This window comes from Capricornis sumatraensis, chromosome 16 (genome assembly GCF_032405125.1).
Source record: "Capricornis sumatraensis isolate serow.1 chromosome 16, serow.2, whole genome shotgun sequence".
In the NCBI taxonomy this organism is placed as follows: domain Eukaryota; kingdom Metazoa; phylum Chordata; class Mammalia; order Artiodactyla; family Bovidae; genus Capricornis; species Capricornis sumatraensis.
The window spans coordinates 7,228,871-7,254,941 of record NC_091084.1 but is presented as its reverse complement, the minus strand read 5'-3'; the positions used below and the strand labels follow the sequence as shown (position 1 = coordinate 7,254,941).

Genomic DNA, 26,071 nt, shown 5'->3' with positions numbered 1-26,071 from the left:
AGGCTAGATTTATGGCCCATGATATGATCTATCCTGGAGAAGGTTCTGTGTGCGCTTGAGAGAAAGGTGAAATTGTTTTTGGGTGAAATGTCTTAAAGCTATCAATTAGGTCTAACTGGTCTATTGTATCATTTAAAGTTTGTGTTTCCTTGTTAATTTTCTGTTTAGTTGATCTATCCATAGGTGTGAGTGGGGTATTAAAGTCTCCCACTATTATTGTGTTATTGTTAATTTCCCCTTTCATACTTGTTAGCATTTGTCTTACATATTGCGGTGCTCCTATATTGGGTGCATATATATTTATAATTGTTATATCTTCTTCTTGGATTGATCCTTTGATCATTATGTAGTGTCCTTCTCTGTCTCTTTTCACAGCCTTTGTTTTAAAGTCTATTTTATCGGATATGAGTATTGCTACTCTTGCTTTCTTTTGGTCTCTATTTGCATGGAATATCTTTTTCCAGCCCTTCACTTTCAGTCTGTAAGTGTCCCTTGTTTTGAGGTGGGTCTCTTGTAAGCAGCATATAGAGGGGTCTTGTTTTTGTGTCCATTCAGCCAGTCTTTGTCTTTTGGTTGGGGCATTCAGCCCATTTACATTTAAGGTAATTATTGATAAGTATGATCCCATTGCCATTTACTTTATTGTTTTGGGTTCGGGTTTATACACCCTTTTTGCGTTTCCTGTTTGGAGAGTATCCTTTAGCATTTGTTGGAGAGATAGTTTGGTGGTGCTGAATTCTCTCAGCTTTTGCTTGTCTGTAAAGCTTTTGATTTCTCCTTCATATTTGAATGAGATCCTTGCTGGGTACAGTAATCTTGGCTGTAGGTTATTTTCTTTCATCACTTTATGTATGTCTTGGCATTCCCTCCTGGCCTGAAGAGTTTCTATTGAAAGATCAGCTGTTATCCTTAGGAGAATCCCCTTGTGTGTTATTTGTTGTTTTTCCCTTGCTGCTTTTAATATTTGTTCTTTGTGTTTGATCTCTGTTAATTTGATTAATATGTGTCTTGGGGTGTTTTGCCTTGGGTTTATCCTGTTTGGGACACTCTGGGTTTCTTGGACTTGGGTGATTATTTCCTTCCCCATTTTAGGAAAGTTTTCAACTATTATCTCCTCAAGTATTTTCTCATGGTCTTTCTTTTTATATTCTTCTTCTGGGACTCCTTTGATTCAAATGTTGGGGCACTTAACACTGTCCTGGAGGTCTCTGAGATTGTCCTCATTTCTAACTTGTTTTTCTTTTTTCCTCTCTGATTCATTTATTTCTACCATTCTATCTTCTACTTCACTAATCCTGTCTTCTGCCCCTCTTTTTCTAGTATTTGTTGCGTCCAGAGTGTTTTTGATATCATTTATTGCATTATTCATTATATATTGACTCTTTTTTATTTCTTCTAGGTCCTTGTTAAACCTTTCTTGCATCTTCTCAATCCTTGTCTCCAGGCTATTTATCTGTGATTCCATTTTTATTTCAAGATTTTGGATCATTTTCATTATCATTATTTGAAATTCTTTATCAGGTAGATTCCCTATCTCTTCCTCTTTGGTTTGGTGGGCATTTATCCTGGTCCTTTACCTGCTGGGTATTCCTCTGTCTTTTCATCTTGTTTATATTGCTGAGTTTGGGGTGTTCTTTCTATATTCTGGCAGTTTGTGGAGTTCTCTTTATTGTGGACTTTCCTTGCAGTGGGTGGGGTTGTACAGGTGGCTTGTCAAGGTTTCTTGATTAGGGAAGCTTGTGTCAGTGTTCTGGTGGGTGGAGCTGGATTTTTTCTCTCTGGAATGCAATGAGGTGTCCAGTAATGAGTTATGAGATGTCAGTGGTTTTGGAGTAACTTTGGGCAGCCTGTATCTTGGAGCTCAGGGCTGTGTTCCTGTGTTGCTGGAGAATTCGCGTGGTATGTCTTGCTCTGGAACTGGTTGGCCTTTGGGTGGTGCTTGGTTTCAGTGTAGGTTTGGAGGTGTTTGATGAGCTCCTATCTATTAAGGTTCCCTGGAGTCAGGAGTTCTCTGCTGTTCTCAGGATTTGGACTTAAGCCTCCTGCTTCTGGTTTTCAGTCTTATTTTTACAGTAGTCTCAAGACTTCTCCTTTTATACAATGCCATTAATAAAACATCTAGGTTAAAGATGAAAAGTTTCTCCACAGTGAGCGACACCCAGAGAGGTTCACAGAGTTACATGGAGAAGGGAGGAGGGAGTTAGAGGTGACCCAAGTGAGATGAAGTGGAATCAATAGAGGAGAGAGCAAGCTAGCCAGTAATCACTTCTTTATGCGCACTCCACAACTGGACCGCTCAGAGATGTTCATGGAGTTATACAGAGAAGAGAAGAGGGAGGAAGGAGACAACAGTGGCCAGGAAGATAAAAGGGGGGAATCAAAAGGAAAGAGACAGATCCAGCCAGTAATCAGTTCCCTAAGTGTTCTTCACTGTCTGGAACACACAGAGATTCACAGAGTTGGGTAGAGAAGAGAGGTGGGTAGGGAGGAGACAGAGGCAACCTGGTGGAGAAAAAGGAGAGTCCAAAGAGGGAGAGAGCAGTCAAGCCAGTAATCTCGCTCCCAAGTGAAAATAGGTACTGAAGATTGGGTTCTTAAAGGTACAAAATTGATAACAAATACCAAAAAGCAAAGATTTTTAAATCTAGAGTAGAGTTTGGAATTTCAAAAATACACTATTGAAGAAAAGAAGGGAAAAAAGAAAAAAAGTTCACACAAATTATAAAAAATGTATATATATGAAGTTTGCTTTAAAAATAAGGTCTTTTTTTTTTGCAAAGTAATAGTAGGTTATAAAAGTGAAAATTAAAGAGTAATAGAGGACTTAAAAATTTTTTAAAAATTAAAAAAAAAGAATGATCGTAAAAATAGTAAAAATAGTATCTAGGACTTTCTGTGGTGGTGTTGTGGGTATAGTGGTGTCAGTTCATTTTCGGATAGTTCCTTGGTCCGGCTTATATTTCTCAAGATCTATAGGCCCCTTCCTATGTAGTCAGTACTAACGACAGGGTTTTAATCTATTGCACCAGTCACTTCCAAGGTGGTTCCCTCTGTTTTAGCTTCTTCTGTTTGCTCGTCTCTTGAAATGGCAACCCACTCCAGTATTCTTGCCTGGAGAATCCCATGGACGGAGAGGCTTGGTGGGCTACAGTCTACGGGTCACAAAGAGTCAAACATGACTGAGTGACTTCACTTCAGTTTCACTTTCAGTATCTGATTTCCACCCTGACACAAAGAGGGCAGTGGTGGACACTTTATTTAGGCTCACTTGTTCAGTCGTGCTGTGGGGAGGGAGGGACACTGCAAACAAATAACACTGGCATGTGCTCGCAGTACCTCAGCCACACTGGGCCTGCCCCCGCTCATGGCCCGTGTACCCTCCCTGCCCATACTGCTCAGGCTCTAGGTTGCTTCACTGGGAACTGTCCGAGGCTGGCCCTGGGCGGCATGCACCTCCCAGGTCTAAGCTGCTCAGGTTCAGGCACTCAGGTAGTCCTCAGTGGCGCAGACCCGGTTGGGTCTGTGTTTTGTGCCCTTCCCAGGTCCAGGCAGCTCAGATGATGAGGTGTTTGGCGAGCGCAGTCGCTGTGACTTATCGCCTCCCCCATCCCTGCCACTCAGTTTTCTGGGTGTACTACCGGCGCACCTTCTCAGGCGGATGTTGACTGTCCAGAACCCCAAGAAGCCTTAGTTAGCAAAAAAGCCTGCTTGCAGTTTGGTAGATAATTGCCCCCTTCTGGCTCTGGCTGCCTGTCACCGGAGGGGGATGGTCTGCAGCCAGCTAGTTCTGTTCAGTCCTTTGTTCTGTGCACAGGCCTGGCAGTGTCTTAGGGCTTTTCGTGTGGTAGCTATCTCACAGTCTGGTTTGCTAGCCCAAGATAGTTTGCTCAGATTGCCCTCGGGGCATTCAGGCCAGATTCTTACTCTAAGCAATGCAGCCTGAGCCTCCCTGCCCAGTCCCCACTTGCTAGTGTCGGGTGCAGGCGTCTGCGCTGCTTCTCCACTGGGGGAGTTACCGTTGAGCTTGTAATCTGTGGGTTTTGATTATTTATTTATTTTTCCTCCCTGTTATGTTGCCCTCTGTGCTTCCAAGGCTCGCCACAGACTCGGCAGTGAGAGTGTTTCCTGGTACTTGGAAACTTCTCTCTTTTTAAGACTCCCTTCCCAAGACGGAGCTCCATCCCTACCTCTTTTGTCTCTTTTTTTGTCTTTTATATTTTTTCCTACCTCCTTTCGAAGACAATGGGCTGCTTTTTTGGGTGCCTGATGTCCTCTGGCGGCATTCAGAAGTTTTGTGGAATTTACTCAGCATTTAAATGTTCTTTTGATGAATTTGTGGGGGAGAAAGTGGTCTCCCCGTCCTATTCCTCTGCCATCTTAGGACCGCCCCCTCAGTGTTCTTTCTTTTTCATCTCTCATTGAATGTTTTGTTAATTTGACCATGCAGCTAAATGGTAGTCTTTATTATGAGAGGCAGTGATCAGCTTTATGAAGAACGAACTCCACATACTCATCTCCAAAGGCCTACCAAATATTAGCATAGAATTGCCCCCATCTCCTCATTTCTAGCTTTACTTATAATCAAAAATTAATTAGATGTACTTATATTAATAAATGGAAATCAGTTCCTATTGATGTATGTAATAACAAAGGGGCCTTCATACACCCCATCCCTAACTTATAACCTTCATTTGCCATAATAGAATATACTTAGATGAACTTAGATGAAATGTAGAAATTCCTTGAAAGATACAAATTACCAAAGCTCAGTCAAGAAAAAATAGTAACTTATGTATCTTTCTATTAATGAAGTTAAATTTGTTATTAAAAACCTTTCCACAAGGAGAACACCTAGAATTCACTGGTGAAATCTAACAAAAAGATAAGGAAGAAATAATATCAATTCTGTAAACCATTTCAGAAAACAGAAGAGGCAGGAATACTTCCCTGCTTTTTTGTGAGACTAGCATTACCTGATAATAAAACCTAACAAAGACATCATAATAAAAGTACTCTACAGACTGAGTTCCTTCATGAATATAGATACTAAAATTGTCACCAAGATATTACCAAATTGAATTCAAAATAATGGATAACCAAGTGGAGTTTATCTTAAATTTTAGTTAATGAAAAATCAATATTATTTACCATTTAATAACTAATTTTAGGAATCATTATTAATAGATGCAGAAAAGGCATTTGACAGAATTCAGCATCTAGTCATGACAAAACCTGTCACCAAACTGGAATTTTAGGTGAACCTTCTTAACCAGAGAAAAGGCATCTATGAACAAACTATAGCTAATATAGGAGTAAAAGACTGAGTGTTTTTCTCCGAAGATTGGGCATAGGATATTGAGGTCCTGTCTCACTGCTTTTCAGCATTATATTGAAGGGGCTGCCTAGTGCACCACATTAAGAAAAAGAAATAAAAGGCATGCACACTGGAAAGGAAGAAGGATGCCTGTCTGTTCTTTGCAGAGGATATGATCAACTACTCTTAAGACCTTAAGAAATCTAAAAGCTATCTAAAAGGCTAGGAAGAGAGTTTAAGTAAATACATTAAAAATGTAGTGTGTATCCTGGAAAAAAAAAATTATTGAAAATAAAATGTAAAAGTAACAGGAAGATGACATATCAGGATAAAATTGACAAAAGATTTATAAAGCTTCTATATACACTGAAAACTATAAAACATTGATGAGTGAAACTTAAAAAGACCTAAATAAAGGGAAGCATGCACTGAAAGGTGTGCTGTGCTCACACACCAGGTTACCCAGTGCTGTTAAGATGTTAGTATTTTCCATACTGATCCTGAGATTCCACACAGACACAATAAAAAAAAAATTTAAATAACCTGTGTAGAACATTTTTTTTGGTGATAGAGAATTTGATTCAAATAAAATGCAAAGACCTGGTGTAGTCTACACAATTTTGAAAACAAAGAGCAAAATGGAAGATCTTACTTTTCATGATTTCAAGACTAATTAAGATATTATAATCAAGTCAGTGTGCTAATGGTATAAAGATAGATACATAACTCAGTAAAATGGAATAAGGAGTTCAGAAATAGACTCTGAGCCACCAGGGAAGCCCAGAAATAGACTCAGAGATAATCAATTGATTTCACCAAATATTCTAGTGCAATTAAATGAAGAAATGAAAATCTCTTTAACAAATGGTATTAACAATTAAATAGTAAATGGTAAGAACAATTGGTAATAACAAATGGTAAGAACAATTAAATAGCCAAAAGCCTAATAATAATAATGCATACACCTGTATCTCCAAACATATAAAAAAATTATCCCCCAATCGTTCACACTGTTAAGAAAATGAAAAATAAGCCACAGACTAGGAAAAAAGATTTGCAAGATATACATCCAACCAAAGAACGTGTATATGTATGGAAATATTAAAAAGAAATCAATTCAAAAATGCAAAGACAAACATCCCAATGTTATAAATGAGAAAAAAGATTTGAATAGACACTTTATCAAGAAAATATACATATATTTACTTATACCAACATGACATTGGCCTAAATGAATTTATCACAGAAAACAATACAGAAAGAAAGAGTCCATGAAGTCATAAAATCTTAATGAATGTAAAAGCATAGAGTTTTTTATTGAACATTATTTTGAAATAAATTTCACAGAAGTAAATATACATTTGATCTGCTTTTATTAGATGTTATTAGATGAAAAAAAAATTTAGACTATAACTTTATTACTGAACATACTTGAAGATAAGCTTAATCATCTTTCCCAAAACTTCATTATAAATATTTTTAATACTTGCAAATATATGTGTATGCCATGCTGTGGATACTGTGAGTCTGTTACATATTGGAATGACAGACATTGAACAACATTTGTTTTAAAATGTATGTATATTTTGAATAGAGTTTATCGTTCTCCACCACTAGCCATTTTCGATCATCAGTTCTTTCCTTAATGTGCCTTTAAAATTATTTTGGTATGCTATGCAAAACCATCCCCAAGAAAAAGAAATGCAAAAAAAACAAAATGGTTATCTGAGGAGACCTTACAAATAGCTGAGAAAAGAAAAGAAGCAAAAAGCAAAGGAGAAAAGGAAAGATATAACCAACTGAATGCAGCGTTCTAGAGAATAGCAAGAAGAGATAAGAAAGTCTTCCTAAGTGAACAATGCAAAGAAATAGAGGAAAACATTAGAATGTGAAAGACTAGAGATCTCTTTAAGAAAGTTGGAAATACCAAGGGAACATTTCATGCAAAGATGGGCTTCATAAAGGACAGAAATGGTATGGACCTAACAGAAGAAGAAGAGATTAAGGAGAGGTGGCAAGAATACACAGAACTATACAAAAAAACATCTTAACGACTGGGATAACCACGATGGTATGATCACTCACCTAGAGCCAGACATCCTGGAATGTGAAGTCAAGTGGGCCTTAGGAAGCATCACTACAAACAATGCTAGTGGAGGTAATGGAATTGCAGCTGAGCTATTTCAAAACCTAAAAGATGATGTTGTTAGAAGCGCTGCACTCTTATGGCAGCAAATTTGGAAAACTCAGTAGTGGCCACAGGACTAGAAAAGGTCAGTTTTCATTCCAATCCCAAAGAAAGGCAATGCCAAAGAATGTTCAAACTATCATATAATTGTGGTCATTTCAAATGCTAGCAAGGTAATACTCAAAATCCTTCAAGCTAGGCTTCAAGAGTATGTGAACCAAGATATCCCAGATGTTCAAGCTGGTTTTAGAAAAAGCAGAGGAACCAGGGATCAAATTGCCAACATCCATTGGATGGGCTTCCCTCATAGCTCAGTTGGTAAAGAATCCACCTGCAATGCAGGAGACCCCAGTTCAATTCCTGGGTCAGGAAGATCTGCTGGAAAAGGGACAGGCTACCCGCTCCAGTATTCTTGGACTTCCCTTGTGGTTCAGCTGGTAAAGAATCTGCCCACAATACAGGAGACCTGAGTTCAATCCCTGGATTGGAAAGATCCCCTGGAGAAGAGAAAGGCTACCCACTCCAAAATATTTGAGTCACAGGTGGCACGAATGGTAAAGAACCTGCCTGCCAATGCAGGAGACATAAGAGATGTGGGTTTGATTGCTGGGTTGAAAAGATACCCTGGAGATGGGCATGGCAACCCACTCCAGTATTCTTGCCTGGAGAATCCCATGGACAGAGGCCCTGACAGGCTATAGTCCATAGGCTTGCAAAGAGTCAGACACGACTGAAACAACTTAGCATGTGTGCATGAGTCACCCCAGGTCCAATCTTCGGGGGTATTAGTTCAACCTAAAATACTTCCCTGGTAGCTCAGTCTGTAAAGAATCTGCCTGCAGTGCAGGAGACCCAGGTTTGATTTCTGGGTTGGGAAGATTCCCTGGAGAAGGAAATGGCAACCCAATCCCATATTCTTGCTTGGAGAATCCCATGGACAGAGGAGCCTGGGAGGCTACAGTCCATGGGGTCGTAAGAATCGGACACGACTGAGCGACTTCACTTTCACTTTTCACTTTCATGCATTGGAGAAGGAAATGGCAACCCACTCCAGTGTTCTTGCCTGGAGAATCCCAGGGACGGGGGAGCCTGGTGGGCTGCCGTCTATGGGGTCGTACAGAGTTGGACACAACTGAAGCGACTTAGCAGCAGCAATAGCAGCAATACTGCCATAGTCTCAGGAAGGAAACTGGTTTCTTCTTTTCTTTTTGCACGTTTTCTAATGAAGTTTTTTAATTGTGGCAATATACGTACATAATTTATCATTGTAACCATTTTAAGTGTACAGTTCAGTAAAGTTAAGTACATTCACAGGGTTGTGCAACCAATCTCCAGAACTCTTTTTCACTTTACAAAATGGAATGGAAACACTACCCACTGAATACCTTCTCATTCCCCCACCACTCAGCCTCCAGCGGCCACCATTCTACTTTCTATCCCTATGAAGTTAAATATTCTAGGTGCTTCATATAAGTGGAATCTTAGTTATTTGACTGGTTTGTATCACTAAGCATATTATCCTCAAGGTTCATTCATTTTGTAGCATGTGTATTTCCTTCTTTTTAATGCTGAAAAATTTTCCATTGTATATATATGAAAATGGTCCCTAACTTAAGTGTGGTTTACACTTTAGGATAGTGCAACAGTGATATATTCAATAGAAACCATACTTTGAATTTTGATCTTTTCCCTGGCTGGCATATGTGGTACCTTTCTCTTGAAATGCTGGGCAACAGCAGTGAGCTGCAGCTCTCACTCAGCCATACAGTCATCAGGGTGAGCAACCGATACAGTTCAGTCATTCTGTACCCATACAGCCATCCTATTTTCACTTTCAGTGCAGTATTCCATAAATTACTTGAGATGTTATATACTTTATTATAGAACAGGCTTTGTGTTAGATGGCTTTGCCCAACTGAAGGCTAATATATGAGTTCTGAGCACTTTTAAAATAGGTTGGGATAAAAGCTATGATGTTCCATAAGTTAGGTCCATTAGATTGTGTTTTTGACAGGATATTTTCAACTTGGAGTGAGTTTATTTGGACAAGACTCTTTTTGGGTCAGGTTAGTTCTGTGTCAGATTTTATTTATCCATTCATTCATCAGTGGATTGCTTCTGCCTTTCCAAACTTTTTATATAACTTAGTGTAATCTCTTATACATATTTTATAATTTTTAATGAAAGTGTGAAAGTGAAAGTCACTCAGTTACGTATGAACCTTTGTGACCCCATGGACTATATAGTTCATGGAATTCTCCAGGCCAGAATACTGGAGTGGGTAGCCTTTCCCCTCTCCAGGGGGTCTTCCCACCCTAGGGTCAATCCCAGGTCTTCCACATTGCAGGTGGATTTTTTTCCAGCTGAGCTACCAGGGAAGCCCAAGAATACTAGAGTGGGTAGCCTATCCCTTCTCCAGGGGATCTTCCCAACCCAGGAATTGAACTGGGGTTTCTGCATTGCAAGCAGATTCTTTACCAACTGAGATATCAGGGAATTTTTAATGGGAAACTGAAATTACGTGTCCTGAGAAAACAAATAATATGAGTCTCTTTAAAAGAAAAGACACAAATAAAAGATTTTTGAAATAATACTCATATTTGAAAAGAAAGTAGTTCAATTAATTAAATCTCTTGGATCTGAAAGTCCTTAGTTGGTTCTGGTGATGGTTTATAAATTGTTCCTCTGGTAAGAAAATTGAAATCCTTGGAGCTAAATAAAGGTCTTAGAAAGATTAAATCAGAATGTATTCTAACTTTTATCACAAGCTATCTTCTGAGTTGTACTTTCTCTTCTGTATAGATGGTAAGGGCTCTATCATTAAAGTGCTTTACTCTGAAGCTATATTTGTCCTTCTGAAAAATATTCTCTCATGATGTATATGTGTATGAAATGGGTTTTAGCTAATTTAATTAATTGTAGAAAGTTGTAAGTTATGGATAGTTTAGGAGTTAGTGATAAACTATACATATGGGTTAAGCACTTCGTATAAAATTGAAATCGAAGTGAATTATATTTTTGTTTCTCATTCTTTCTTTCTCCTTTTCATTAAAATATGTAAATTGAAATGTTTTCTTTCCACATACTGTGAAATCCCAATGCAACTTATAGTGCTCAAAATAAATAGCAATTACAAAGCTTGCTCCCTGTTTCAGACACTGCAATAAGCTTGAATCAAGTGAGAGTCAGTTCATTTCTGTACACTACAAGCCAGTGTTGGCTTAACTTCAGCAGTGTGCAGATGATGGATTACCAGTGTCCCACTCAGGTGTGAGGGCCAGCACATCAGTTTAATCTGTAGGGTAGAGTTTGTCAGTAGGAGAGACAGTTACATTATTAAATGAAAAGGAAAAAGAGTTACTAACGGTGGTCCTTTTTTTAAAAGTTCATATAATATACATATTAAGATTGCAGAATGGAAATCAAACATCCAGGATTACATACTGGAATGTTTTCTTGTGCAAGTTACTTAAGCTTTCTCTACCCTGATTTACAGTAGTAAAGAACCTGCCTGCAATGCAGGAGACTTGGGTTTGATCCTTGGGTCAGGAACCCCCTCCTGGAGAAAGAAATGGAAACCCATTCCAGTATTTTTGCTTGGGAAATCCCATGGACAGAGGAGCCTGGCAGGCTACAGTCCATGAGATCACAAAAGAGTCAGACACAACTTAGCAATTAAACACTACCACCTTAGTTTCTAAATGTTCCTAGTAGGAATACTAAAACTGTATCCATATCAGAGGGTCCATGTGAAGTCTAAAGGGTTAATGTAAATAAAATGGTGAGAACAGGTCTGCACTTGTAAGTGCTGCAGAAGTGTTTCTGTTGTTATCCTTATTCTCACTGATGCATGTCCCCTTTGATTCATGCCTGTGTTATAGTACCTTCCAAATTCATCTCTCTGACTGCAGTTTCCTCACTCTAGTGCCTGTTGTCCCTACTTCTACTAGAATAATCTTTCTAAAATCCAAATATGATTATGTCACCTCCCTAATTAATGTTCAGTTTTATCATCGCTTTCTAGACTAAGCTCCTCAGTATTAGTATTCAAAAGCTTTTGGCCATCAGCCCAGTTCGTGCATGTCTTTTTTATTAATGCCCCTTCTTTTTCCTACTTTCCCTGTCTTTCTCTACTGTAAGCTGTTTATCTTTTGAGTCTCACCTCAAGCATTATCTCCACTAGAAAGCCTTTCCTGACTTGCCCTTATGCACAGTGTAGATTTGGTGTACCTCACATCCGTGTTTCACAAGCACAGTGCTTATCATTATCAGTGAACTCTCTGTATTGTCTGTAGCTGCCTTCTTTTATTATCCATCTCCACCTCTAGCACTAGGATCGTGTTATATCTGTATCCCCAGGACCTAACAAATGATTGACAAATAGCAGCTATTTAACAGATGATTGCTGAGTTATCAATTAATTGATTGATGCTTGAAAGAGTCTTCTCTTGTCCTGTTTTGGTTTTATGACATCTTTCATGAAAAACATGGGATAACAAAAAATGTTACATTTGGAGTTAGACCTTGATTCAAGTTCTATACCATTTAGTTTTATTTAAAAAGTTTAGTTAATTAAAACTACTCTGAGCCTTAGTTTTCCCATTATTAGAACATTAATTCCCAATACATGATTGTCTTATATTGAATCTTCCTGAGGCTAGGAGCAACCTTTGGCCAAGTAAGTGCTTGATTCCATGTACTCCCCCTTCACCAGTTTCAGAAATATACTGACCTTCCACCCCTAACTCTTTGGAGCAGTTTTTCAAAGCTGCCTGAAATGCTGTCTCCTGGGCTATAGTTCTCATTTTTCCACAAGTAAAGCTTAATACACACCTCTCACATGGTGTGTTCTTATTCAGTCAAAAGATCTCAAATATTGCATGTGTACAGTATAGAAATATAAAGTACGTTGGAGGCAGTATTGATGCTGCAGACAGACACTAGAGTTAGATTACATGGGTTCAAATCTTAGACGTGTCATTTACCAGCTCAGTGATTTTGGACAGGCTATTTTCTTTGTTTCTGTATTTTTTCCTCTGTGAAATGGAAATTATAATAGTATCTGCTTCTGAGGATTATTGTGAGGAGTATATGAGATGATGCACATCCAGCACTTAGCACAGATACCAACACATTAATGGTAGTTTAGACAGTCCTGTCCAGTTGTCTACCTTTGTCAAAATTCAGTACAACTTTCAAAACTTGACAGATACTTCTTTGATTAAATCACTGTTCCACTAAGCTCCAGAAACATGTTATATAAGTGATTTTTAAAACACCATTAGGGACTTTAGCCATCTATCTCTTTTATTGGTTGCTAGATGCTTACTCCTTGGAAGAAAACTTATGACCAACCTAGATAGCATATTGAAAAACAGAGACATTACTTTGCTAACAAAGGTCCGTCCAGTCAAGGCTATGGTTTTCCATTGGTCATGTATGGATGTGAGAGTTGGACTGTGAAGAAAGCTGAGCACCGAAGAATTGATGCTTTTGAACTGTGGTGTTGGAGAAGACTCTTGAGAGTCCCTTGGACTGCAAGGAGATCCAACCAGTCCATTCTGAAGGAGATCAGTCTTGGGATTTCTTTGGAAGGAATGATGCTAAAGCTGAAACTCCAGTACTTTGGCCACCTCATGCGAAGAGTTGACTCGTTGGAAAAGACTTTGATGCTGGGAGGGATTGGGGGCAGGAGGAGAAGGGGGCGACAGAGGATGAGATAGCTGGATGGCATCACTGTCTCGATGGACGTGAGTCTGAGTGAACTCCGGGAATTGGTGATGGACAGGGAGGCCTGGCATGCTGCGATTCATGGGGTCACAAAGAGTCGGAGACGACTGAGCGACTGAACTGAACTGAATACTCTTTAGGATAAAGGATATACTTTATTCATTTTTTATTCCCTATAATCTTCTATCATATCACTATCATTTCATATTTCTTCCATCATACCACATGTTTTTCAGTGCTAAGTCATGTCTGACTCTTTAGGACCCTGTGGACTGAAGCATACCAGGCTTCCCTATCCCTCACTGTATTCTGGAGTTTTGTCACACTCATTTTCATTGAGTCAGTGATGTTATCCAATCTGATCCTCTGTCATCCCCTTCTCCTGCCTTCAATCTTTCCCAGCAACAGGGTCTTTTCCAGTGAGTCAGCTTTTCACATCAGCTGGTCAAATTATCAGAGCTTTAGCATCAGTCCTTCAATGAATATTCAGGATTTCATTGAGGATTGACTGATTTGATCTCCTTGGTGACCAAGGGAATTTCAAGGAATCTCGTATCACAGATCCTGTTATGATTCTCTACATAGGGTTTCATTTCAGTTCACTTCAGTCGCTCAGTCATGTCTGACTCATTGCAACCCCATGAATTGCAGCATGCCAGGCCTCCCTGTCCATCACCAACTCCTGGAGTTCACGCAAACTCACGTCCATCGAGTCGGTGATGCCATCCAGCCATCTCATCCTCTGTCGTCCCCTTCTCCTCCTGCCCCCAATCCCTCCCAGCATCAGAGTCTTTTCCAATGAGTCAGCTCTTCACATGAGGTGGCCAAAGTACTGGAGTTTCAGCTTTAGCATCATTCCTTCCAAAGAAATCTCAGGGCTGATCTCCTTCAGAATGGACTGGTTGGATCTCCTTGCAGTCCAAGGGACTCTCAAGAGTCTTCTCCAACACCACAGTTCAAAAGCATCAATTCTTTGGTGCTCAGCTTTCTTCACAGTCCAACTCTCGCATTCATACATGACCACAGGAAAAACCATAGCCTTGACTAGATGGACCTTTGTAGGCAATGTAATGTCTCTGCACCACCCTTATGGCAGAAAGTAAAGAGGAACTAAAAGGCCTCTTGATGAAAGTGAAAGAGGAGAGTGAAAAAGTTGGCTTAAAGCTCAACATTCAGAAAACGAAGATCATGGCATCTGGTCCCATGACTTCATGGCAAATAGGTGGGGAAACAGTGGAAACAGTGTCAGACTTTATTTTGGGGGGCTCCAGAATCACTGCAGATGGTGATTGCATCCTTGAAATTAAAAGACGCTTACTCCTTGGAAGAAAAGTTATGACCAACCTAGATAGCATATTGAAAAGCAGAGACATTATATTGCGTACATAGAGTTTAACACTATGTAATCTTTTTCTTGTAACACATTTTTGCCTTTATCCCCCAGTAAAATGTAGGTTCCGTAATTGCAAGCACCTTATGATGCCTGCACCTTATAAGCTCTCAGTAAATGCTGAATGAATGGACAATGAGGATTTAAATATTTATGGAATGAATGTATTACATTGGACACTTAATATATGATAGCTCTGTTATTATCTATTGCTGCATAATAAATTGCCCTAGAACTTAGTGCCATAAAACAGCAAAACTTTATCACATCAGTTTCTGTGAGTCAGGAATCCAGGTGTAATGTAGCTGGGCGTCACCAGGGCTGCAATTGCTGGAGCATCTCGGAGCACATATGGGAGGGCTGTTGGCAGCCCTTGGGCCCTCACTAATTGTTGACTGGACAAACCAGTTCATTGCTACATGAGCGTTCCATAACGCAGCTCACAGCATACAACTTTTCCACTTCAAGTGAACAAGAAAGAAATGCAGAGAAAGTGAGCTAGACAGACGACACAGTATTTGTAATTTACCCTCAGAAGTGGCTTCTCATCACTTTTTCCATATTCTTTCATTAGAAGCCAGTCCCCAGAAGCAGTTCATACTCAAGGTGAGGGAATTTCACAAGGACGGACATGAATACCAAGTGCAGGGATCATTGGGACCAATTGTGCACCGCAGTAACTTATTGTCTCTAATAAACTGTATTTAAAGGAGCTATTTTTCTACAACAGGAAAAGCATAAAACTGAGAATGTGAAAGCCTGATCTATCAGCTGTCTATTGCTGTGTAATAAACTACCCTGAAGCTTAATCACTAAAAACAAGAGCAGTCATTTATTGGCTCATGAGTGTGCATTTTGGGCACAATTTGGTGCAGTAGACTAGTCTTTTCTCCATGTGACACCAGCTGAAAAAGCTCATCGTAGAGCTGGAGGATCTACTTACCAGGCGCTCAGTCACAGCACTGGCTAGTTGGTGCCGATTATTGGCTGGTATTCATCGGGACTGATGACTAGAGGCCTTGGTTGCTCTCTAGATGTCTCCACTTGGGCTTCTCTGTATGTACTGCTTGGCTACCTCACAACATGATATCTTGGCTCTAACAGTGGATACCCCAGGAAAGAGGAAATGAAAGATGTGAAGTTGTTAAGGCCTAGATCTGACAACTTACACAGCTCCGCCTCCCCCTCATTGTATTGGTTAGGTTGACCTTGACAAGACCTTGACAGAGGGGACACAGACCTCACCTCTCAATGGGAAGAGTGCCAAGTTATTTGGGGGCCATACTTTGAAGCTGCTGCAGTCTGCCCTCTGGGCACAAATTGTTTGCCTTTCTCCTCCGTGTAAAATGCAGTCATCTCCTTTCAAGCTTCCCTAAATGTCTCATTCCATTCCAGCCTCAGGCCAAATGTCATCTAGATCAGGTGGAAGGATGGATGAGGCTTCTTAGGTATGGTTCCTCAAAAGCTCTTTCTCAAGTATGGTTCTCACCTGAGGACCTGTGGACTGCGCAGATGAGTTATCTGTCCCCTACAAATCCAATATAAAATCGTAGGATGCTGCTGCTGCTAAGTTGCTTCAGTCGTGTCTGACTTTGTGCAACCCCACAGATGGCAGCCCACCAGATTCTCCCGTCCCTGGGATTCTCCAGGCAAGAACATTGGAGTGGGTTGCCATTTCCTTCTCCAATGCGTGAAAGTGAAAAGTGAAAGTGAAAGTGAAGTCACTCAGTCGTGTGACTCTTAGCGACCCCATGGACTGCAGCCTACCAGGCTCCTCCATCTATGGGATTTTCTATGCAAGAGTACTGGAGTGGTAGGATAGGTAACTGCAATAGTCATTCCCACTTAAAAAGTGAGGAAATAGGACGCTCATGTGTCCTTAGCAATTCAGAAATCCAAGCAAGCTTATGTCTTCAGTTGTTTTGTTAGGATTCCATGTTGCTCACTGGCTATGATTGTCCACGGCTCTTGGCTTTGAGCTGCTGATCCTCACATCTTAATTATGCATATGTTTCAGTAAGATGGAGCCATGTTTGTGGCTGAATGGTTTTCTCAGCCTGCTTCTTGCCTATAGCGATTCTGGGGTTCTAAATTCTCTTTTAATTGTGCTCTCTTTTCACCATTAATCCCAAACGGATGAAGCTTAAAACAGAACAGTTTTCTTAAAATCTTAAAGAGTTTGACTTTCACTTGAGATTCACAACATTAGACAAAAGCTGTGACCATAAATCTCATCAAGACAAGTCTTTCTTTCTACCTTAGGCTTCTTGTGCATTGGCTGTGGCACAACACCCTTAAGATTTGCTGAAACCTTTTTGTTTAAGAGTGTGCAGGGCATGACCTTTAGCTGCTGAGAGTACTTCCGCCTGTCTGAGATTGTTTCCTCCTTTTAAATTCTCAAAGTCCCTTATGCCTCCACTATTCTCTTTGAAGTCCTTTAGGTTTCCACTTACATTCTTCTGAAGGTCCTTCCAGCTTCAGCCCACCACCTAGTCTCAAATCCAAAGCCATGTGTTTTAGGTTTTTGTTAAGGTAGGATCCTACTTCTGGAGACCAAAGAACTTTAGCAGTTAAGTCTTATTGTATAACAGATTTTACCAAAAGTTTGTAGATTAAAGCATCATAATTTTCAAAAAGTCATTTATTTTAAGCTTCCATATCTGAAATTTGGGTACACCTTGGTAGAGAACGCTTGTGTCTTCCACTCCGCTCACTCATGGACTGGCAAATCAGTGCTGCCCAAGAGGTGGGAAGCTCAGTTCATCTCCACATGGGACTCTCCAAAAGTTGGGCTTCACAGTATGCTGGACAGATTCCAGGGTCAAGAGTCTCAAAAGACAGAAAATAATAAGAAACCAATTCCTTAAGACCTGGACTTGGAAACTGGTACCCCATCACTTCTGTTACATTCACAGGACTCTTATTTTAGGAGAGCAAACTTCATCTTCGCGGGCAAAGTGTCAGAGGTTCTGGGGTCATATCTTAAAATTACCACATCTATAGACAGTCCTGTAAATGTAGCGGAAGTAATGGCAGAAACCAACACAACATTGTTAAACAGTTATCCTCTGATTAGAAATAAATTTTTAAAAATTTAAAATAAACATAAATAAAATCACCACACTTGTTTCAGTTCACAGGACTTAGCTACATATTCCTAAGAAAGCTTACTTCACTCATCGAGAGTATTGAACTAGATGTTTTCTAGGATCCTTTCCACTGTAAGATTTGTTATCTTATAATTTCTATTTTCCATACATTGTTGATATACTGTAGTGTGGGTTAGTTGTTCAGCTATGTAATCAGACAGTGTTTGGGGTTAAGAAATTGATGGCTCCTCCTTATTATTTCCACTTCAGAAAAGTAAATATTAAGTTTGAATGATATTTGCATAATATTTGTATAATATGTAAAACTCTCATGTGGCTTCTCTGTTGGCTCAAACTATGATAAGGAGTCCACCTGCAATCCAGGAAACCCAGGTTTGATCTCTGGGTCAGGAAGATCCCATGGAGAAGGAAATGGCAACCCACTCCAGTATTCTTGCCTGGAGAATCCCATGGACAGAGGAACCTGGTAGGCTACTGTCCATGGGGTCACAAAGAGTTGGCCATGACTGAGTGACTAACGTAAAGCTTTCACAAAGAAGGTATGTTGTAATGAATGTGTTCATGGAGAATGTCAGTTAAAAGAAGATCAGATATTTAAAAGATAACTTTTCAGAAAACTTTTAATTATAATATCTATTTTCTTTTTATTCTCTTTTTATAATATATCTTGGTGAGGTTTGGGAGATAAAATTTCCATTACAATGCTTTAGTTATAATTTAAATTCTGTAGTGACACAAGACTGGTTGTTTTTTGCCTTTTATCACTTATAAAATGAACTTGTCAAATTTAGTTTCATTTTATTATGCATTAAATATTATTTCAAGAAAACATGATTTGCTGCTTTCAATATACTCATTTAAGTTCATTTGTTTATTCTTTCAAGAATTTTTACTTAAGAATATTTCCTTTTTGGAAAACAGATTAATTTGTTCTGACTCTATATATTATTCAGTTTTAATGATATAAAATCAAAGAAACAGACATAGCTTATTGAAATTAATTCATGATACACATGATGTGAATTATGCCAAAATATTTTCCCCATCACACAAATGTTGAAACATCTTTTATATGTAATATTATAATGTGTAAGCTTAATTTTTATCCTTTCAAAATTGCAGTGTCCTCTCACATGGCAAAACAAATGGGAAGGTCCTGAAGACCCGTTACAATACCTTAGAGGTCTTGTAGCTCGTGCCCTTGCAATACAGGTAAGACGAAATTATTTAGTAATTGTATTATATGACTATATGACAGTTACATTATAAACTTTCATATTGTTAGCCATTCTGCTAGCAACTTAGTGAGAGTATTATGATTTTGTACACAAAGGACCGTGTATTCCTTCCTTGTTCTGTCATCTGTGATTTTATATAGCACTCAAAAAAAAAAAAAAAAAAAACTGTGTTCTCTCTGTGTAGTGTGGGTTTTCATAATTTTTGAGAATTTAGAGAAAAAGCCTACAGTTTTAATTTAGATGGAACATAGAGATGTCAGCTGAAACTCTTTCATAACTGTGACTAATTGCTTTAGGGTGTGTCCCCCTTATAGGGAGCTTCTTTTTCTGTTTGTTTGTTTGTTTGTTTCCAAATTGATCAAATGTTTTCAGAGTGACCCAGTCAAATAACTGAAGGAAAATTGAACAGAATAAGGAATGAGATAGAAGGATAAGACAGGGTGATTTTTTTTTTTAAGTAATAACAAATAGTTGGTACATGCAATGTACCCCTTTTCCTGTGTGGTTTTTGCTCTGTCTTCTTCTCTGCTTATTACACTGCTTCAAAAATAATCTTCTTTGTCACATCGTCTTATTACAACTTATTATGAGAAACTTGATCAGTGTCCTTCTAGATACAGTAATCTTCATTTACTTTTTTTCAGTAGTGCACATACCTGTCCACATCTGTAACTTTTCCCTTAGCAGAACACCCTGCTTTTCACTTTACAGAGAATATTCAAGCTATGGAATATGCTGCTGCTGCTGCTAAGTTGCTTCAGTCGTGTCCGACTCTGTGCAACCCCACAGACGGCAGCCCACCAGGCTCCCCTGTCCCTGGGATTCTCCAGGCAAGAACACTGGAGTGGGTTGCCATTTCCATCTCCAAATGCCCACCCTAACTCAGTTTGTCTAAACTCACACCCATCATCTTTGTTCTAATGTAAAACTAGTTGACCTTCTGCTGTTGAAGCTCATCCCTAGAGGTTTCTACTTGATTTCATCTGCTCTCATGTCTTTAGACACTTCCTCTAGGGGGACCTTGCCTTGTTCTGTATTTTCATCTCCTCTTACTGTGTCCTGCCAGTCTGCAAATGGTACTCATTTGAAGGGGTCAGGGCTCATCTGAATGTTTGTTTGGCTTCTAGTGTAATCCATCTCTCAGTTGTAGGATTATTGGAGAAGAAATTACAGGATCTGAAAGTGAAATTAAAATTACCAGGCAAAGAAGAATGAGGCAGGGACTCAGATTTACTTATCTTCTATGTGCTGCTCTCTGTTTGTCTACCTATCTGATCTATCAATAAAAGCCCAGAGAATGGAGGGAATGATAGAGAAGGCAGGAGAGGAAGGGCAGATAGCCCATCACTACTGTCGTAAAGACATGGAAATGCTGCTGTCGTAAAGATATGGAAATGCCCTGAAGTCCTTGATGTGTCGTAATTGCATGGCTGTGATTCTTTATCATTTCATGTGTTTGTTATTATTTTATGTATTACATATATATTATGTATATGCATTATTTGCATTAGATTGTTTCTGTTATTTGCTGCATTGGTAGCTATTATTATACTGTACGTATAAGTGTGCTTAATAATTATGCTATGTACATGTGACAATAAATGTTTCATTGATACTAAAATTAATATCATTTAAAACAATTCACATATTTTATTACAAATTTCTGGCCTGATGATTAATATTAAGAATATTGTATCAGTTCAGTTCAGTTCACTCGTTCAGTCGTGTCCGACTCTTTGCAACCCCATGAATCGCAGCATGCCAGGCCTCCCAGTCCATCACCAACTCCTGGAGTTCACCCAAACCCACGTCCATCAAGTCGGTGATGCCATCCAGCCATCTCATCTTCTGTCGTCCCCTTTTCCTCCTGCCCCAACCCCTCCCAGCATCAGAGTCTTTTCCAATAAGCCAACTCTTTGCATGAAGTGGCCAAAGTACTGGAGTCTCAGCTTTAGCATCAGTCCTTCCAAAGAACACCCAGGGCTGATCTTCTTCAGAATGGACTGGTTGGATCTCCTCTTAGTCCAAGGGACTCTCAAGAGTCTTCTCCAACACCACAGTTCAAAAGCATCAATTCTTTGGCGCTTAGCTTTCTTCACAGTCCAACTCCCACATCCATACATGACCACAGGAAAAACCATAGCCTTGACTAGATGGACCTTAGTCAGCAAAATAATGTCTCTGCTTTTTAATATGCTATCTAGATTGGTCATAACTTTCCTTCCAAGGAGTAAGCCTCTTTTAATTTCATGGCTGCAGTCACCATCTGCAATGATTTGGGGGCCAAAAAAATAAAGTCTGACACTGTTTTCACTTTCCCCATCTATTTGCCATGAAGTCATGGGACCAGATGCCATGATCTTCATTTTCTGAATGTTGAGCTTTAAGCCAACTTTTTCACTCTCCTCTTTCACTTTCATCAAGAGACTTTTTAGTTCCTCTTCACTTTCTGCCATAAGGGTGGTGTCATCTGCATATCTGCGGTTATTGATATTTCTCCCGGCAATCTTGATTATAGCTTGTGCTTCTTCCAGCCCAGTGTTTCTCATGATGTACTCTGCATATAAGTTAAATAAGTATGATGACAATATACAGCCTTGACGTACTCGTTTTCCTATTTGGAACCAGTCTATTGTTCCATGTCCAGTTCTAACTGTTGCTTCCTGACCTGCATGTAGGTTTCTCAAGAGGCAGATCAGGTGATCTGGTATTCCCATCTCCTGGTCATCAAAACTGAAAACTTTTTCACTGTGTCATTTTCTTAAAGGCTTTGTAGGCATTTAGCCTTAATTATAATGATGAAATATCCCCTTAACCCTCAGGATAATTTTCCAGCTTGGCCATAGCTTAACTTTTCTTCCTATGTAGGGAACAATAATAAGTGTATCACCACTTAAGGATATATTTTCTATGGTTTTTCTGCCTTAATATTTTATTTTTATTATAAATGTACAGATATCCATTTCTCTGAGATAAACTTTAATGTTGGGATCCACTTTCCATCTAGTTTTTCCAAGGGTCTTCTAGGTTCTTTGATTTTATTTGGGCCCTTTATTTTTCACAGAGAAATAACCAGAGCAACTCACAAAGTTGAGAGGAACAATATGGCTGCTTAGGTGGGGAAGAAAGGACTGAGAGTTTTGGGAGGGCAGGGAAAATTCAAAGTACTCTTTTCAGATATCTGTGAAAATGGCAGCTTTTGTTTTTTGTGCAGTTGTAATGATCAGACTGCTTCCAAACAGGTATGAAGCAGGTTGAGCTCAGTTCCAACCATAGATTAAAATTCCAGAGCCTTTAATTTCAGGCATAACATAAGAACCAGAATAAGTTACTGCAAGTGTTACATATGCTGCTGCGGCTGCTGCATTGCTTCAGTCGTGTCTGACTCTGTATGACCCCAGAGACGGCAGCCCACCAAGCAAGAACACTGGAGTGGGTTGCCATTTCCTTCTCCAATGCATGAAAGTGAAAAGTGAAAGTGAAGTTGCTCAGTCATGTCTGACTCTTAGCGACCCCATGGTCTGCAGCGCACCAGGCTCCCCAGTCCCTGGGATTCTCCAGGCAAGAACCCTGGAGTGGGTTGCCATTTCCTTTAATATGTCAGACTACAATTTCTAAATCTAGAAATGCAGCTCTTTACACCCTTTTGGAATTCATCTAAATAGCTCTTCTCACTTCCCTAGCAATAAAATATACTAGTTAACTATATTTGAGCTTCAGGTCACTTTCTTTCCTTTTGGTATGCCACTTCAAACATATATTCAAACTTTTTAAGTGATCCAGTGAAGGATAGAAAGAGAAATGAAGATTTATATGGAGTGAGCACATTTTGGTTGTCAGGCATTCTTGTGCTTTAAGTGGAATTAGGAATATTTAATGGAGAAGGCAATGGCATCCCACTCCAGTACTCTTGGCTGGAAAATCCCATGGATGGAGGAGCCTGATGCGCTGCAGTCCATGGGATCGCTAAGAGTCAGACACGACTGAGCGACTTCACTTTTCACTTTCATGCACTGGAGAAGGAAATGGCAACCCACTCCAGTGTTCCTACCTGGAGAATCGCAGGGACGGGGGAGCCTGGTGGGCTGCCATCTGTGGGGTCGCACAGAGTCGGACACGACTGAAGCGACTTAGCAGCAGCAGCAGAAATATTTAACATATGTGGTAAATACTTTAATTTCCATTTTTAAAGATGGAAAAAGTAAGCCCCATCTTCTAGAATAATTTACAAAATTTATATGATAAATGGCAGAACTTACACTGAAGTTCCCTTTTTATAATATCAAATGTTGTTGATCACACCTATCAGCAACACTTTTAAAAGATTGTCACTCTGTATCCCTTGAAACCTTTTTGTAATTTAGGCCTGGGGTCACCACACACTTCTCTTTTTTCCTTACCTGTCTGCTTCTGTGGCTTTCCTTTTCCTCATCCCTAACTGGATTCCGGAGAGCACCGCCCTGTGACCTTTTCCATCTGTATTCCTCCCAAAGTGATCTCATGACTTTGAATCCCATCTATACTTTGGTTATTCTCAGTTTTTCACTTTGATGTTTAATAAACATCTCAAACTTAACATATTCAAAACTGAACTCCTGCCCTTTACTACAAAGCTTGTGCTATCTGCAGTCGTTCCTTAAAAGTAAATGGCACCTCCCCCCTTCTAGTGGCGTAGGCCCAAAGTCTTAGAATCATCGAGGACTCTTTTCATACACTGCATCCAGGCAGTCAGAAAAGTTACCTTGGCTACATATTCGAAATACATTCAGAGACACTTCTCACCACTTTGGCTGCTGCTACTTTGACTGATGTCAGCTGCCTCCTGCATAGTCCTGCTGCCCCCCGAGTTTCCTGTCTGGTCATTTCTCAACCCAGCGGTCTAAATATCCTGGCTAATGTATCAGATGATATCACTCCTCTCTTCGATATTTCCCCTTATTTCTCATCTCTTTCAGAGAAACAAAATCCTGACAAGATCTGGCCTGTTACCTCTCTGATTTCGTCTCTTACTTTATGCCCCCTAATTTATTCTGTTCCAGCTATACTGGTCGCATTGCTTTTCAGGGAACGGCATGACACACTCCCCCAAAGGAGTTTTATTCTTGCTGTTTCCTCTATCTGGAATGCTCTCTCTCAGATAACAAGGAAACTCCTTTTTCTTTCTTTCTTTTTCTTTTTTTTTTTTTGTGTGTGTATGAGGAAGGAAGTTTATTTCCTTCAGGTCTCTGCTCAGATATCACCTTCTCAGTAAGGCCTTCCCTGACATGCTATTTCAGATCATAACCTTCCCCTTCCTTGATACTGTTCATCCTGTTTCCCTTTCAAATTTTTTTTTCATAGCATATATATTCATGTGGTATTCTGTATATTTACTTGGTTATTTATTTGGTTATTTGTACCCCTCCATGAAAATGGAAACTTGATATGGACAGAGATATTTATTTGTCTGTTCACTGCTCTGTCAAAGCATGTAGAATAGTGGCTTACACAAGTAGGTTTTTCCAGTAAATATCTGCTGAATAAATGACTGATTCAGTCAGTATTTGGATTATTCTCAATCAAAGTGACGTAAATCTCTTTCCTGTTTCCCAACCATCATGATTCACCCTGCAGAGATGTATTTTTGTAGTACCCATGATATATTTCTGAGATTTTAGCTGTCTAAATCTACCCAATAAACACTATAGTTTAACTTTATATTCTACTCCACCATCTAACATTTGAAGACTTGTTTCACTTTCTCCTAAGATCCTGAACTTTAAAAGTAATCTTATTAGAATTACATGTTTACTTTTTATTCATTTTCTGAGATGTCTTAATCTGTTTTGTAAGGTTCTGCCCTGCTTTGCATTCCTGAAAAGTTCAGTTCAGTCGCTCAGTGGTGTCCAACTCTTTGCAACCCCATGGACTGCAGCATGCCCGGCCTCCCTGTCCATCACCAACTCCCGAAGTTTACTCAAACTTGTGTCCACTGAGTCGGTGATGACATCCAACCATCTCATCCTCTCATTCCTGAATCCATCTCATTCCTGAAAAGGGAAACTTTTTTTTTCCTAACTCAGTAGCTTTCACAGCCGTTTCTATAGTGTTTTACACATACTACGTATTCAGTAAGACTTAACGTGAACAAAATTGAAAAAGTAGTCTGTATGTGGTCAAAAATCTCCAGCATCTTTATTTTTATGTACTATACTCACCTAAAAGAGCTACCTTATGGATGTTTTTTATTCATATTCATTAATTTGTTCATCATTCAGTGAGAACTTACTGAGTTTTTATTATGTGCCATTTACTGTTCTGCCAGTAAGAATCTCTGCATAGTGAAGGAGATATATAATAAATAATTACAGTAAATTTTAATAGCATAGAAAAATATACCTTTGCCAAAATTCTGAGATGTAAGATTAATATACAGTCAAACTTTAAACTAGCTTATGACTATTATAGAATAAACTTAGGATATAGTATACCTGAAATTTTATCCACTAAAATATAGCTATTACTGTAGCAGTAGAATTATAGAATTTTAGGAGTCAAATTTTGTAGAGGACAGTAATTTCTCAGTGTTGTCATCTGATAAATTCTGCCTATAGTCAACTGTCTTGCACATTTGGAATACTAAACAGTGGTCTATGATGATCTGTGGTTTTATAGAAGCAGTCGTATAAACCGTGTGATAATATAGCAACATAATTGGCTTTCAAGATAACAGAATCTTCTCTGAATTTTTATCTGCATCTCAGCTTTTATTACATGCATACCAATTTCACCATCTTCCTGGAGCATCATAGTAGGAGGATCTTTACAGATGAAAACATGCAGAGAATTTAAAATCTGAAGACAAGTTTGGTTTTTTGAAGAATTGGCAAGTTTTAGCAAACAAATTTCTTTCTCTGCAAGTAACCAGTGATAGTAATATCTGCTCTCTTGGTACCCTTATTTTCAAAACAGTATTTCAAGGCTTTCCTTGGTTCATGAAGCCATTTTTGCTATTTAAAGAGTGCTAGTACATCTTGTTTGAACAGAGTTTAGTAATATATAGTAAGACAATTGCAAAATGTTTTTTATGTCATACAGTTTTATCTTTGGTTCAGTTCAGTT

At 39.1% G+C, this 26,071-nt stretch overlaps 1 protein-coding gene across 1 annotated transcript in view; it reads left to right on the top strand.

The window, feature by feature from the left end:
• DYNC2H1 (dynein cytoplasmic 2 heavy chain 1) overlaps positions 1 to 26,071 on the top strand; it is a 388,661-nt gene that overhangs the window by 307,384 nt on the left and 55,206 nt on the right. Inside the window, exon 85 of the mRNA XM_068988126.1 lies at positions 18,855 to 18,944. Coding sequence (XP_068844227.1) covers positions 18,855 to 18,944 — 90 coding nt within the window. The remainder of the gene's footprint in view (positions 1 to 18,854; positions 18,945 to 26,071) is intronic.